This window comes from Pelecanus crispus, chromosome 3, assembly GCF_030463565.1.
Source record: "Pelecanus crispus isolate bPelCri1 chromosome 3, bPelCri1.pri, whole genome shotgun sequence".
In the NCBI taxonomy this organism is placed as follows: Eukaryota; Metazoa; Chordata; class Aves; order Pelecaniformes; family Pelecanidae; genus Pelecanus; species Pelecanus crispus.
The window spans coordinates 79,264,230-79,279,393 of NC_134645.1; the positions used below are offsets into that span (position 1 = coordinate 79,264,230).

The 15,164-nt window shown below is 43.8% G+C and overlaps 1 protein-coding gene across 1 annotated transcript in view; it reads left to right on the forward strand.

Annotated features, from left to right (window-relative positions):
• FYN (FYN proto-oncogene, Src family tyrosine kinase) overlaps positions 1–9,085 on the forward strand; it is an 86,089-nt gene extending 77,004 nt beyond the window's left edge. Inside the window, exon 13 of the mRNA XM_075708113.1 lies at positions 8,407–9,085. Within this exon, the coding sequence (XP_075564228.1) occupies positions 8,407–8,615 (209 nt within the window). The 3' untranslated portion in view covers positions 8,616–9,085. The remainder of the gene's footprint in view (positions 1–8,406) is intronic.
• The last annotated feature ends 6,079 nt before the right edge of the window (positions 9,086–15,164 follow it).

Consider the following 15,164-nt stretch of genomic DNA (forward strand, 5'->3'; position numbering starts at 1 on the left):
AAGATTGTAGGCATTCAGGTGAAGAGGAAAGGGGTGAGGTGAAAGCAATGCATTACATGGAAAAGAATTTAATCCCTTCATTTTCTTATCAGCACAGATACTAACAACAGGGCATCTAGCTGCATCTTTATTCTTTTTATTAAAAAAACTTTTTTTTTTTTTAAATAATACTCACCGGTATGGCTGCGTGCACTGCAGCTGATTTAATGGAAAGTGCCCTAAAGCAGTTTCAATTTTCCAATCTGTGCCGTGATCAAGCAGTCAGATCTATATATCAGATTGTGCAGGAGAAACATCAAGGCGGAGTTCAGTTTATCCTGTGGTATCTCACACCACCTCAGAAGGCTGAACTCAGCAAAACTAAGCTCCCAGAGTCTGACCAGGAATTTCAACTTTGCTAGCACCTAGCAGCCAGTAGCTGATATTTGGGAAGAGAATATGGGGACTGGAAGGCTTCTCGTGATCAGCAGTGAATTTTGCCATGATTAACAGGGAGCAGCATAGCAAATGAGGTAGCGGAAAGCAACGTGACGTGTTTCTGTGGGATGGATGAGTCCCTCTGCCCAGCACTTCCCCATGCAGTTAAAGAAAAACGGGTGTTGCCACCACACGGAGTGACTGTGTCAGTAGCCGGCACAAAGGTCTTCTTGCCATGAGGATTACTGGCAGCAGCATGGGAGAGACGTGATTTCTGTGGGTTTACGAAGGTTAAATGCAGACATGGCACAGTGTGCAAAGGTCGAACACAGAAAGAAGATCTGTAAGGCTTAGCTGATACAGTGTTGCTCCCAGAGGGTGGGCAATGCTCCTCGCTGGGCTGCAGGAAGAGGAAATTCCTAGTCACTGCTGGCAGAGCAGGTGCACAGCGGCTCGCACCAGCCGGGGCAGAGTTAAGGTGAATGTTTTTCCCTGAGCTCCGCATTGGTGGGGCAGAGATGCTTAGTGACTAGCCTTCTCTCTTATCACGTGCACGAGCACAGATACACGCACACACACAGGAAAAATACTACTCCAGGCAAAAGTGACCATCTAAGCCCCCTGTTAACTCACAAGTTTGTAACTGAACACAGCGTGACCAAGGCAGCAGAGGACGTCTGCACTTCCCAAGTGTTCCTTTCCCTCCCTGAAGGAGAAGGAGGCCACTGGATGTGCATTTAAGTGCTTGCAATATATAACTTCTTGTAGGACCCATGACAGAAATCTGAGGCATGGTCTGTGTCCTGAAAATGTGGACAGTTTTATTATGTGGCAGTTTGAGCGCATCAAAGACAACTAACGGCGTCTCTCCTCTTTCAGCGCTGTCCTCCCCCTTCATCCCTCACTACATAAAGCCCTGACACACTGAAAGTCTTTCTGGCTCACTCTCCCCCACCCATGCTAGGAAAATATCAAGTAGCTGGAAGCACCTTTTTGTGTGTTTACATATGACAGAGTCAGCAATTTTCTGGATGGTCACGTACTGCCTCAGTTACGCACTGCCCAAGCTCTACACCAGGGCCCTTCCTCCCCACGAGGACTCCCACCCTGCTCAGCCAGGAGGTCTTAACCATTCTCATGGCCACCATCACTCCCCTCTCTGTCAGTTTTACCTAAGGGCAGCCTCTATTTTAAATTTGAATTTCCAAAGCCTTTAGAGACTTCAGTTTGGTCTCATTCCCCAGACCCTAACTGGGAAAGCTTTTATAGGCTGAGGCAATGGTGGAGGGGAACTGGGGCCTTCTCAGAAGGGTGTGTCTTTGCATGTGGGTTGAAAAGAGGGCTCGGACTTCCCAAGGTGACAGAGACCTCCTGAGCTCCTCAGAAAAGACTCGCTTTTCCCCTGACATAGAAAGGATCATCCATCTCCTGCTTCACGCCGGGGAGAGAAAGGGCCTCCTGGAAGGATAAAGCTTCATGAATTCAGGTCCCTGTCTAGGTCAGGGAGTAGGGTTCAGATGCACCCACAGGGCTTTTCCTGCCATCATGGCATGGCTTGTGCGAGGAGGAAAAGATGGGAGTTCAACCACCCTGAGAGGCAAGACTCAGCCCTCCTCACCCAAGTAGACAACCTATAGGTGAGAGAATGCAGTTTATAGGCACTGCCAACCACTTTGGCACCCAAGGCATGTGGATTTGCAAGCTCTGGGAAGGGTCAGCCTTGAAACAAAGAGGGTCATGGAGCTGTCACTCTGCTGTAACACCCAGTTTCTGAAATAGTTGTGGGCATGTTGTCCTGATGTTCCTGCTTACAGCTTGTAGCAGGCCAGGGGGGAGCAGGGAGAGGCCCTCAGACAAAGGGATTGCTCTCTTGCTTGACAAGATCTTAGTGCCTGAAGAGGTTATTTATAGCACGCACCCCAGTCCTGTGGTGGTAACCATGCCCGCAGGGCACTGTACCTCGTGCCTTGGAGAACCAGGCATTGTTTTAAGCTTGTGCAGAAGGAGGGAGAAGCACAACGACGAGGAGAGAAGGCGGCAGGCAATATATAGGAGGAGAAGAGACTGTGGGGAACAAGACTTGGCATTCATTGTGCCCCAGATTTGAAGCAGTTCCTGTCCTGATGCCCCATTGTGGAAGAGATGCTGCAGCAGTGGCAGGGCATGTGAGCACTAAAGATTTGCTGGCAGAGATGATGACCAGGCTAGAGTTCATAATCAAGCCTTGCCCCTGACCCTATAGTTCCCACAAGAAAGACTGACTTGTTGACAGGTGTCCTCATCTTTATCCTTCAACCAAACCTGTCTGTCTATCAATGGATGTAATGGACTGCTATGATAATTAATTTATTAGTGCTTTTCCTAGCCTTCCCTAATGCTTTCCCATTCTTTTAACAAGGCAGCAGATTGAAATAAGCAACTTTCACAGTCTTTCTGGGCATTTATTTCCACTATTACAGTGGGGAAATAAAAACTAGATATGGGCAGAAGAGGAGCCAAATTTAAAAAATAGTCTGCTTAGTTGACCTTTTTCAGTGTCTGTTTCTTTCCCCTTTCACAAACTCCCTTTGGATCTTAGTTTTGTGGGTTTTTAATGGTGTTTAAGAGTAGGAGGCTGCATTTCTCTCACAGTAGTCAGAGGGGTTTTAATGTGTTGCCTTTAGGATAGGCAAAAATCTCAGCTGCACTAAACAAGCACCTCTGAACTTGCCCCTTCTGCTTTCTGCTGCACTTGTCATATCAAGAGCATTTACATTTTACGTTTAGTGTGACAGCCACCACAGTGCTATCCACATTGCTGCCTCTGGCCAGGCAGGTCCTTAAGTTTGGGCTCCAAGCAGCTCTGCAGTCCCTGGAGAGTTGTGTTCAGCTTCCTCATCCCTGGGGGAAGCTGGGCCACAAGTGCCAGGGAGCAAGCGCATGGTACGCTGCCCAAGGCTGGGGCTGAGTACATGTCAGTGAGCTGGCATATGTGTGTGTGCCATCATCACGGATGGTAGATAAGGAGTTGTTGAGAGTTGAGAGAGACTCAGCACACAGCACAGATAAGGTCAGGTGGCTTGCTTTGTAAGCAGGAAAGCTCCACTCACAAATGCTGCGGCTCCAAGTTGCATCTCTTATACCAAGCAAATAACAACTTAATTTAAAAAATAAAAGCAAAACCAAAACAAACAAAAAAAACCCCAACAGATATTGATAGCCTAGCTTTGTGGGTGTTTTGAGGATGAGGAGTTGTTGGGGGTTTTCAGGCCTTAATTTCTAAATGAAGTGGCATGACTTCCAGATTTTTAAAACTTGTTACTACTTTTGCGCAGAAATAACTAGGTTCGTATTGCACTCAGTAAGAACAGCATTATGCTTCAAAGGTTGTCTTCCTCCAGTTTTCCTGTTCCCTTCAGGGCACTATCGTGCTTGCATATGGAATAATCTTGCCTAAGCCCCATATCCCATCCCTGTGCCCTCACCTCTGGCTTGGCTTTGGGAGTGTTCATGGAAATTTTCCTTCTAGATCAAACTGAACAAAAGCCAAAAATCAACCTGTCTCCATTGTACTTCTCTCTTTTGAGAGCATGCTCTGAGCGCCAAGGTGATGCAGCCCCTCTGGAGGACTACACGGTTTTACGGAGTAGGGCCAACATGTCCACGTCTGAGGAACCTTTGAACATGAGCAGAGGAACAGCTCTGGGTTCTTGGAGAATCTAAAATACAGCATTTCTGGGGATAGACAGCAGCTGAGCTGTTGTTTTAAGAGTCCTACTTTAAGCATTTCTGTCTGTATTAACTTTATCATTGGTCTGAAAGTATGCAGTGGGTCTTGAAGGAGCATAATTCTCAGTCCAACAGAAGAAAGCAAGAATAAAGTGGCTTAAAACCATCACTGTCCTCACTGGACTTCACATTGCCCAGAGTAATCTATATAGCTTATTAGCTTTGGATGCAGGGATGCTGCCTAGTTACAGTAATGTTTCCTGTCTTCTGGAAGAGCAGCATTGTCCAGATCTGTGCTATTTGCACATCTGCTGTGCTCCGTCTAATCAAGCTCCCCAGAGCACTCCAAGGCACTTTCCAGTGTTTTCTTTAGCCACAACTGGAAACTTTACATCCTCTTTTATGTCACAGTAACTCTTACTACTGCAGCTTTTCTAGGAAAAGTCAAGCAGCATTGCATTTCTGTCCCCAGTCAATATGGGCAGTAGATTTTTATTGTATTGAGCATTAAAGTAGCCATATCCTATGGTATCCTAAGATTATTGGAGGTTTCACTAATAAAGCTGGATGGTGGGAGGTTATTTCATTTTTGGTCTTCTCAGGGAATAAAAAGCTAATGGAAAAGCCATCTTTTGGAAATTGAATGTTTCCTTCTTGCTCCAAATGGTAATTCTAGAAACATCATGAGCACAAACTGATTTTTCAAGCAGGTGAAATAGCTGTAGTCTGCAGAAGAATATTGCTGAGTATTTTATTCCACAGATTTAAGGATTTTAGGATAAACTTTTAAGGGGTCTAGAAGCATACTGCAAGCAGAATTTCATTTATTATTTACTAAAAGAGTTGAAACTCTCGGGTAGTCATTAGGAGAGAGGAGCTGTACAGACTGCTCAAATATTCTGTCTGTGGTGTTAGAAGTGCAGGTACAACAGGCTCCTGCTATCAAAAGAGAAACACTAAAACCTGTAGGATAACATAAGCAAATCTAGATAATAGGTTTGTAAACATAACTAGGCCTTTTAAGAGGTAAAAAGTATACCTGAAACACTGCTTTTTTTATGAGTCCGACTAATAATCCAGTCAATTTTGAAAAACATTTGGTTTAAACTCCTTTTTTAAATTAGCAGCACATGTCAAAACCAACATAATTTCTTTGGCAAATCCTAGGTGCTGCAGGCCTTGCTGGATGTGTGAATTCCAGTACGGAACATGAGGATTACTGGGTTTAGTTTCGTATCTGGGTTTTACTGGGAGGGAGGGGAAAGGAGAAAGGAAAAGAAGGGCATTTTCCTGGATTCTATTGTCATGAGAAAACCTGGCTTGACTGACTTTCCAGGGACAAAAAATGACTATGAGTTCAGACAGCAATGTCTCTTTTATGTTCTTTTTTCTATCTTTTTATTTTAAAAAAGGGAAATGAAGAGCTGTTTATGTTTTTCCTCCCCCCTCTCTCTCCTCAGGGTTTTTCTTCCAGCATACAGTTCGTTATCAAGTTTCAGAGTGTGCTTTGCAGCACTGAGTAATGCACTGGATAAAAATACCAAACATTTGATATCTTAGAATAACAAATCAGTTGGGAAGGAGCTTTTGTGCTGCTGTTGCTTCCACCCATGTTGTACTTAAAGGGGTACTGCCAAAATAAAAACAAAGAATGAAGTTTGCTTGTGGTTTAGGTATATACAACAGATGAGTTACTGGTAACACTTATTTTCATAGCCTTTAATATGTAAGGGAAACAAAGCACAGCAGAAGTTCTTACCCCAAAACATGAGGTAATTCAGCTGATCCAAAGACAAGGATATGAAAAAAGGGTGCAGATTTTTGTTCAAAAGACAAATTAAACAAACTAATATTGAGAACACAATGTGAGAAAAATGCCCACTTTTTTTTCTTGTAGCTTCCTGAAAACAGCAAGGCCAGAAGGTTTGGGTTGATGCTGCCTTTGGGTTGGTGATGACTAACAGACCATAAGCGTTGTTTTGTAATTTCATAAAAAGTAAAATATGTTTAAAAATGTTCTTGTTGGATAATGAGGAACACCCAAAGATTTTTCAGTGTGTGCCAAGCTCTTCTGGTTTGTTGTGAGCCCGTGTGACCTAACAGTTTGGAGTCAATAATACAGGAGAACCTTAACTCTGTGCAGATTCCGATATCTGCAGGGGACCCTTATTACTCTATTGTCATCATTCTGTGGAGTCCTAACCATGGACCACTTTAGGTGCCATACAAAGTGTTTGCTCCTGCTCATAAACATCTAACACCAAAAATACAGTGGGTGGATGCAGGTGATAAATCAAACACAAGAAACCAGTGCTAAAGTGTTGGTCTGCAGGTTAGGAAATACTGTAAATCAGTAATCTAACCTTTCTTTTTGCAGTTATCGCTGCTACAGGGAGAGGTTTGTAGGAGGATGAGGCAGTTTTCTGGGGAGGTTCCTCCGTGAGCAACAGGCAGCATAAGAAACAGCACATCAGTGCTTGTTTGAAAATCGAAGGTGCTGCAGTAAGCTAACCAGAACTGTGAATGAACCAGGACATGGCGAAATGACAACCTAAATGCCAGTGGGGCAGCCTGTGAGAGGCTTTGAAAGCGAAGACAAGCAGCTGGTATTTTACATAGTAAGCAACATGGAGCAAGTGGCAAGACCATGCAAGAGGTGGTTACAGACTAGGAAAATGATCCTTGCAGAGACACTGCAAATGGATATCAGCAGGAGAAAATTACCTGTCAAGATAAGAGGAAAAGGTGTTTTGTAATCCTAACATGAGATGAGAATCTAGATGTGGATGGTCAGGAAAGGATGTACTTTGCAGATGCTTCTTTCAAAACATCTTTAAGAATTAAACACAGCCAGGATGTGAGGACACAGAGTAAAGACCAAATCCAAGGATACAGCTAAGTTACCAGCCTAAATGCTATGCAGTGTAAGGATATTATTCCCACTAGTCAAGGTGTAGAGTAGACAAATGACTCTGTATTGAAGAAGGTGGTTGAATTATTTCTCACGAATAAGTTTACCAAAAATACAAGGTAGAGACAATCCTCTGGGCCCTGAAGGTGGGACAAGAAAATTCTTCAAGAGGACACCCTGAAAGAACAGAGTGGAGGAGACCCAGGGAAGGGTGGTGTCATGGAAGCCAGGGGGAGGATAAGCTAACAGAAAGAGCAACAGCAAGGTGCTGGTTTCTAGATTTGGTCCTGGAGGAACTTAAGGGTCCCTACCAGTTCTCCTGCAGAGCTGCTTGGCAGGACCCACTAAGTCAGGGGAGTGAAGCCTGCAGGTATTTTTCAGCAGAGGACTGGGGCAGAGCTTGCCAACTGGCAAGCCACAAAGCTTGCAGTCAGGGTGCACGCTTTCTCTGAGATCTCTGCATGCCTGTGGCGCCAGTCTTACCTTTGGTATTGTTAAAAAGCCAAAGAAATTACTGGAAGAGATATTTAAACTAAAGCTGAGGTTGACTGCAATGAATGTATGGTGAAAAGCACTTCAGCAGAGCAATCGAGGGTTGAAGGGGTTGCATGGAAAAGACAAGGTAGCAAAGGGCCTGGCTTGCCTCTGAGAGACAAGCATGATGGTAATACAACTTTTTACCTTTTTTGAGAGCGCGCTATAGTTCTGCAGTGGAGCTGTTTTGCTTGGCGTTTGACTTGTCTTCTGAGCAACTTTGTTCTCTTCTGGGTTGGGATGGAACAGTGGAATGTGGTAGAAACTATACCAACCAGCACAGATGGAGGGAGTGCAGATCGGCAGCAGCAGTAAGCTTCTGAACTGGCGCTGAAGGTAATGCTGCTGGACATCCCTGGTAGCCCAGAGTAGCAGAGTTTGTCTTGAAGTCTCTGCAGCTCTCCCAGAGCACTTCAAGAAAGGCCCACGCTCAGTATGAGGGTTTCAAGAATTCATCTTAATTTCTAGAATTTTGAATAGTATTTGTTGTGATGCATCTATTTTCCTTAACCACTTCACGTAATACATTTCACGGCTACTCTTGTTGGAGAGAGAAAGGGCCAAATCCTGCCCGTTGTGAGTAAGCCAAGAGGGTAACCATGGGAGCAGCGCTTTACTCACAACTGGATCCTAAAACCCTCTACTGAGAAAGAAGATAATCCAGGTTGCCTTGCAGTAGATGAAGAGCTGCAACAGGACCCTGGGGTGGTTTTGTTTCACTTGTCGGAACCAAAAGAAATGAGTACGAATGAGAAAACTGTACGTATTGTAGATACAGTTATACTCAGGCTAATTTTCCTGTAATTTACCAGTGTGGGTTTGTCTGCCCTTTACAGGCATGAATAACCGTGAAGTCTTGGAGCAAGTAGAACGTGGTTATCGGATGCCATGTCCTCAGGACTGTCCCATCTCCTTGCACGAGCTTATGATCCACTGCTGGAAAAAAGACCCAGAGGAGCGTCCAACTTTCGAATATTTGCAGGGTTTCCTTGAAGACTACTTCACTGCAACAGAACCCCAGTACCAGCCTGGCGACAACCTGTAAATCCCTGGCCTCCAGACACTGTCATGAATTACCAGGTGTTTCTCAGCCCTGCCCCACCTGTCCTTCAGCTTCCAACTCCGTGATCGGCTTCTCCAGAGTGCAGCATCTTCCAGCACCGCCGTGCACAGGAGGGGCTGAAGCTGGGAACTTCCGCAGCCCTCGCCTATGACCCCTTGTCCTAGTAATCTGAATGTCCTGGATGAAAAGGAGAAAAACACTTGTTTTTTCTTAATCAAAGACTCCAAAACTGCATTGTATTGATGTTATGTAAACTGCAAAACCTCTGTTCATTGTAAATAGTAACTCAGTGCCAATAACTGATCCTAGTGCTTTCCTTTTTTTAAAACGCAAAACCTATGTGATTTTAACTAGTCTTCTCCTGATTCAACTAAAAGTATTATTTTCCAGAAGTGGCCTCTTTGTCTAAAACATTTTTTTTCATGTTTTAACAAATAAAAAAAAAATCAGGACAGGTGTTTGGTTTTTTGCTTTTTTATATATAAAATATATATAATATATATACATACCTGTACATACAGTATATGGGTGCTATTGCAGAGGAAACTCATTTGGAATTGAATGAACCCTGCTGCAGCAGTACCCAGAAAGTGATAATTTTACTGCAGACATGAAAACACTGGGATTCTGAAAGCCAGTGATCTAATTTTTGGCTTTTGCCAAGCATGATTTTTTTAAATTGGATTGCACTTTTTGTTTATGATTATGTACCTGTAGATGGTTGTAACTTTGCTCTTTCAGGAATCATGTGCTGTATTTACAGTAATGTTTCCAATGTTTGACAAGTGTGTGATGATTTGTTCTTGAAATTAAAACGAACATATTTAAAGCAAGAAAACTACACCATCACCGTTTGAACTGGAAAATTGAAACTGCAAGGACTTCTTGTATCAAAACATGTATACTGAAATGTTTCGAAAAGATTTATTAAACAGTGTAACCACATTCAGATGGTCTTAAAATCACAGCATTTTAGCCATGTCCACCTGCTAAACTGTTAGTCACGCAACTAGGATTTTTCTGTTTTATGTGTAACATTTTTCCATTGTAAAATAAGTGTGTTCAATGTCCTGTACTGCTAATGAAATTACTTTCTCTATGTCTGCAAGTTCTCCAGTGGAATTACTATGCACTTCTTTACATTTCATGGGGGATGCACAGAACAAAGTATTACCTTTTCAGTTGTCTGTACCAGCCTTGAATTACTTACGTTTAACCAAAAAAAAATTCCTTTCTATTTCTATTGAGTTTTTAATACTGAGTTGCAAATTTTAAAGTCTTAATTACATTTTGTTATGGTTTATTTGAAAGTTTACATTTTAAAACTGTTTAACTTTCTTAATTTAGTAATTAAAAAAAAGAGCATTTTACATTCGGATAGTTGTTCTTTTGTTTAAACTGTGGAGATAATGGTGGAGATGAGAGAAACACTTTTCAAGAAGGGGTGTCATGCCATTTGGGGCATCATATTTCATAGGAGTATGCAGACCAGTTACCTGTGGGACATCATTTTCCAAATTATGAAGTCAATAAGTTTTTAAACAGCTGGAGTTCAACTGTAAGGAAGATGGTTGAATGCATAGCTAGTCTCTCATTTCTCTGTTCTACAAGCATTTTATTCTTTAATAGTTCTGTTGCATTTAACATGAATACTTTTACAAGTGTTGCAGGAAAAGATTTTCTATGCCTTGTACTGCTGTTACTGCTTTAAAATATTGCAGCCAAGTAAGACTTCCTGACAGTTGAAACTTTTTTTTTTATTATTTAATACTTAGATTGTGAATTCATATTCTGAATATTCGCACATTTTCTAAAGAGAACCTTTTTCCGTTCCTGAAAACTAACCCAATAGTGAATTGAGATTCAGAGAACAAATTATCATCGTTGTTTTAATATTTTCTATACAAAACATTGACTGAAAATCCTCTTGCAAAGGAAGGTTCCACACTTAGCCTTTCTTGAAGCGTGAATTTATATGGCAATGATGTTGCTTGTTACCAGATTTCCATGATAAATCGGTTAACATTTTACATGTAGAGTCTATAAGTAATGTTATGTACATGATATATTCAATGTTGCTGTACCTGTAGCTGTGGAGTACTGAAGAAGCCAAAATTCTTGTTGGACTTTTAGCTTCCTCTTAGCACTTACGAAGCAAGCCGTGGTCCTCTTTTTCCCACAGCTACCCCCCTGCCTTAAAATGTCATCCACTGAACTGAGGACTCCGTAGTAACTCAGCGGGCTGGCGAAGCCAAAACGTCACCTACTCAGCCCAGTGCTCCGTGGCAAAGCATGGCCGTTCTGCCAAGTTCCTTAGCAGCCTTTGCTATGCCACAAATATAAGTGCAGTTTCCATCTGTAATGCGGGATGAGCCTAAACATTAGTTTCGCCTATGTTTCTCGTTGGAAGTAAGACTCAGCTGGGGCGTTGTTGGGGTTTTATGGCCTTTACTTCTGATTCTTGGGTTTGTTGTTTCTTGTATCGCATTCGGTCTATGGGTACCATGTTGGTCTCTGCCGCATCTCTGCCTGCAGCTGGCTTGTGTGCAGACTGGTGCCGCTGTTGAGTGGCAAATCCAGACCATTTCTCATCGGTAGCTCTTCTGCTTCTTTTTCTTAATGTTGGGAGTTTTGTTGTTTGGGTTTTTTAATCTCTCAAATAAAAACATTAGCAAAAATTTAAACAAGGTTGTTAGCATTTTTGCTATAAATTAATAAAAACATTTTCTTAATCACTGTGTATACACCACAAATAGCTGTGTGGTGACTGTAAATGTTGAATTATCAGATTAAAAATCTCCTGTTCCCTCCAATAACTTTTTTAATGTAGTGCTAAATAAATGGTATCCAGAAAAAAAAAAGTTGACCAAATGTTCCCCCCATCAGCATACCTGACTCCCAACCCATCCTCGGTGTGGCGGCGAAGTTCCAGAAAAGGTGACCTACCAGCAGCTGAAAGGACTCCGTGGGGTGACCCGGGCGTCTCTAGGCCAAGCTTAATCCAATACCAGTCCCAGGAAAAATGGCAGGCGGAAATACAACACTGCCATGAAAGGGACCATTAGTACGATTAATGCCTGTTGACGTATTTCTATGAGAAGGAAGTGACGTGAGACTTGGTGGGTCTTTGAAAACCTCCCAAGTTTGTCAAAGGCATTCACATGATATTCTTTGGCTTCTGCAGTGTTCAACTGAGTTCTATCTGATGTTCTGGTTTTGATTTAATTACCACTGTGGAAAAGCAAAGTAAATACGAAACAGAAAAGTGATTAACTGCTAAAATTACAAGAACAATCATAAATGGAAAAAATCTGTCTCCAGTGTGAGTGTTTCTCCTTGAAGCCCCTAGACTGGAAAGGACTACCCACAGACCGAGAAGGCAGATTGCTAAATGTATTTGACCTTGCCACATAACTTCAAGGTGAGTGGGAAGTTGCTCAAATTTATTTTAATACGCACCATCCCTTTCTCAAATGCTGCAATAAAGAAATGCAGTACACTGATGAATGCTACCACATTGTACCCAAGGGGTTTAAGGGCCTCACATGAGGCTGAGACGAAGCATGCAAGAGCTATTAGGAGATATACAGTAGCTCCTCTTCTAATGTGTAGACAATATTCATTCATCAAAGAAGTATTTTCCTGTCTAATGGGAAATTACCACCAGCAGCGCAGACAAAAGGATATTTATTTTCTCCAATCGTGTCAGTTTGAGGGTCTGTCTGTCTGTCACAAACAATTGAAGTCTGTTTGTAGCTCAGAAATCTCATTGTGTTCTGCAGTCTCGGTAAGCTGCGATTATAATTTCCTGTGACTCATACACAGGGAACTTTTACCACTGAAGGGGCTCCTGTCAATTGGCCCAGCATTCCCTGCCATCTTAACTGAAGAAGGGGGCACTTCAATTTTGCATTTGCCTGCAGAGACCAAAACAGAACCTGTGTCCTTTCAGCAGAAAAGGGAAAGAGGCCCCTTGCCAGGATGCCACTGGTGTTAGGGTGTTGATCTCTCCTTCCCAGTGCTTCTGAATTCGTCAGGAGAACTTCTGACAGCTAAAACCAGGTTACTAAGATTGATTTTGAATGTTAGAGGGGAAATGCTAGCTTCACTTAAGTCTGTGAGATATTTTCTGTTGACTTTTAATACAGCCAGTGTTCTTATGTGTGTGTGTGTGTGTGTATACATCTATATCTCAAAATGCAATTTGCACACAACAACATCTATACCTACACAAACATCAATCCATCTCCTTGTATTCCTCTCCTGCAGCTGAATGCTTAACAAAAATGTAAGACAGGGATGTGAATAGATTAGAGGACAGAATGGTGTTAACAACAAAAAGAGCTGCTCTTTTTTTTTTTCCTTTTTTTTTATTTTTTCTGGCTCCCACTACTTTATCACTTATAATCCCTGTTCCCAGGCTAGGAGAGGGGTGGTAGGAGCAAGCGCTGCTGCCACAGCCCGGTGATGCTGTGGGTCTCTGGCTACTACAAAGAGCAACCTGCAGCTGATTTCAAAGTCGGGGAGGGAAGACATTTCTCCCAAGGGCTTGGCTGCAGTTCAGGGCCTGCGGTCTGAGTATGCAGGAGGGCCAAAAGGAGAGAAGAGTGCCTTCCCAGGAAAAACAGGTCATTAGCTGGTAGGCTGCACGTCCCGTTGTGTAGCGGGAGATCCAAAGGTTGCAGCACCAGCTGTGCTCGCAGCGCCTGTGTTTTGCTGTGGCCAGGGATTTAGGGGATCAGATTAGAGCAGGCTGGTGAGCCTCAACTGCAGTTTCTGTTACCAAGTGTAAATATCTTCCCTGTTATGGGTGGGACTAAATAGTGTATATTCAAGATGGGCAAAAAACATCACAGGACTGGTGTGCCTGTGACTGGAAGGCAAGTGCTGCATCTGCCTGACCAGGCCAGATGGGAGTTTGATTGTTCGGCTCATTGTTGGGAATAACTCGGCATTAGGCTCTGTGAATAGCTAAAAGGGCAAAGAGCAAAGAAATGAGATTATCTCCTTCCTCCGCAGCCAGGCTGGAGCTTGCTGAGGGCCCCAGTTTGCTTTTTTGTACATCAGCATTTGTTGCCGAGCCCCCGCGCCCGGAGTCTTGTGAAGTTTGCTCAGCTACTTATTGTCACAGCTTCACACAAAATCCCTGAGCCATGTAATGGATGATTTTCAGCTGGAAAAAGAAAAAAGAAAAAAGGATGCAGAGAAGCTTTCTGACCATGTTGTAGCTTTACTCGCTGACCCTGGGGCTCACCCTCATGCCGGAGGCCTGCCCAAAAGCCCTGGCATCCCCTATGCTTTCTTCACTGCCACAGTTCAGGTTCTGGGCTGCCTTCCAGCCCCGCTACGCTGCTGGATTTCCTCAGCTAGCAGTTGCTGCTTGTACAGGATGGGTGCCTGGTGTTGGAAAGGGGTGCAGTGGTCCCAGCACCCCCATCCTGGCACTGCGTGGGGCCAGGGCCATCCCTGCCGCTGGGCCAGGCTCCCCGAGGGGAGCAGCGGTGCAGAAGGGCCCTGCGGCTTCCCCACAGGCCCCTTTGCCTCCCGGAGCTGCCATGCTCCCGGCTGTCGGCAGCACCTTGGGCATGACTCTGTGCAGCTGCAAATGGGTCTTGGGGTGACTTGGCGGGGGCTGTGTTGACACAGCCCACAGTCCCCAGCCCTGGTGCTGATGCAGGAGCAGATGCTAACTCCTGCCCTCCTGAAAAAGCAGCGGCAAAGAGCCAAATCAGGAACCACGTCGCATCTATAAAGACAGAGGACTAGGTACGTTTGATCGTATGCGAGCTCAAGTGTTCCCTTAAATTCCCATGCCTCCCAAAAGCAGCACGGCTGCCAGCTGAGCTTTGTATATGACCTCATATACATCCAGCGTATAAAACACATACTGCATACTGAACATTTGCATATGTTACATGTCTTTTGTTCCACTTGGGTGGCCTTCTCCTCCCCTTCCCCCTACCTCTCGCCCCATTACTCGCCCACGCAGCTCCCCTCACGTTATTCTAGACATGTCATTTCTGAAGGACTACACATCCCGGTCCTGCGGAGAGTCGGGGCTCTGGTAATTGTCAAATGTTGAGTGGGTAACGATCAATGGATGACTAATTGGAAGCAAGGGGGAATAAAATAGGTATTACTTAGCTTCTGCTCTTAATTAAGAGGATGCATAATGCTGTGGGGAAAATCTTAACAAATGGCAGGAGGGGTTTTGTCATTATGCAAGGTTTAATTAGAAGCATTGCACAAGCTAACAGCCAGGTACTGTTTTCTTTCCTTTCAGGTGTCTCTCCAGGACGTGACTGAAAAATGCCAAAGCAAGAGCCTTAAAAAACAAAAAAAAGTGGAAAATATTTTTGTAGCATGTGCCTAGCAATCTAAACAGCAAGACATGGAAGAAAGCCCCCGTTTCCCTCGCGGTGCAAAAGCAGCGAGGAGCAAGCCAAATGCAGAGAACCGGAGCGAGACCGTCGTGTGCGTTATTAAATGCTCATTGCAATGTCTCCAGGTTAATTCACAGCACCAGTGTTA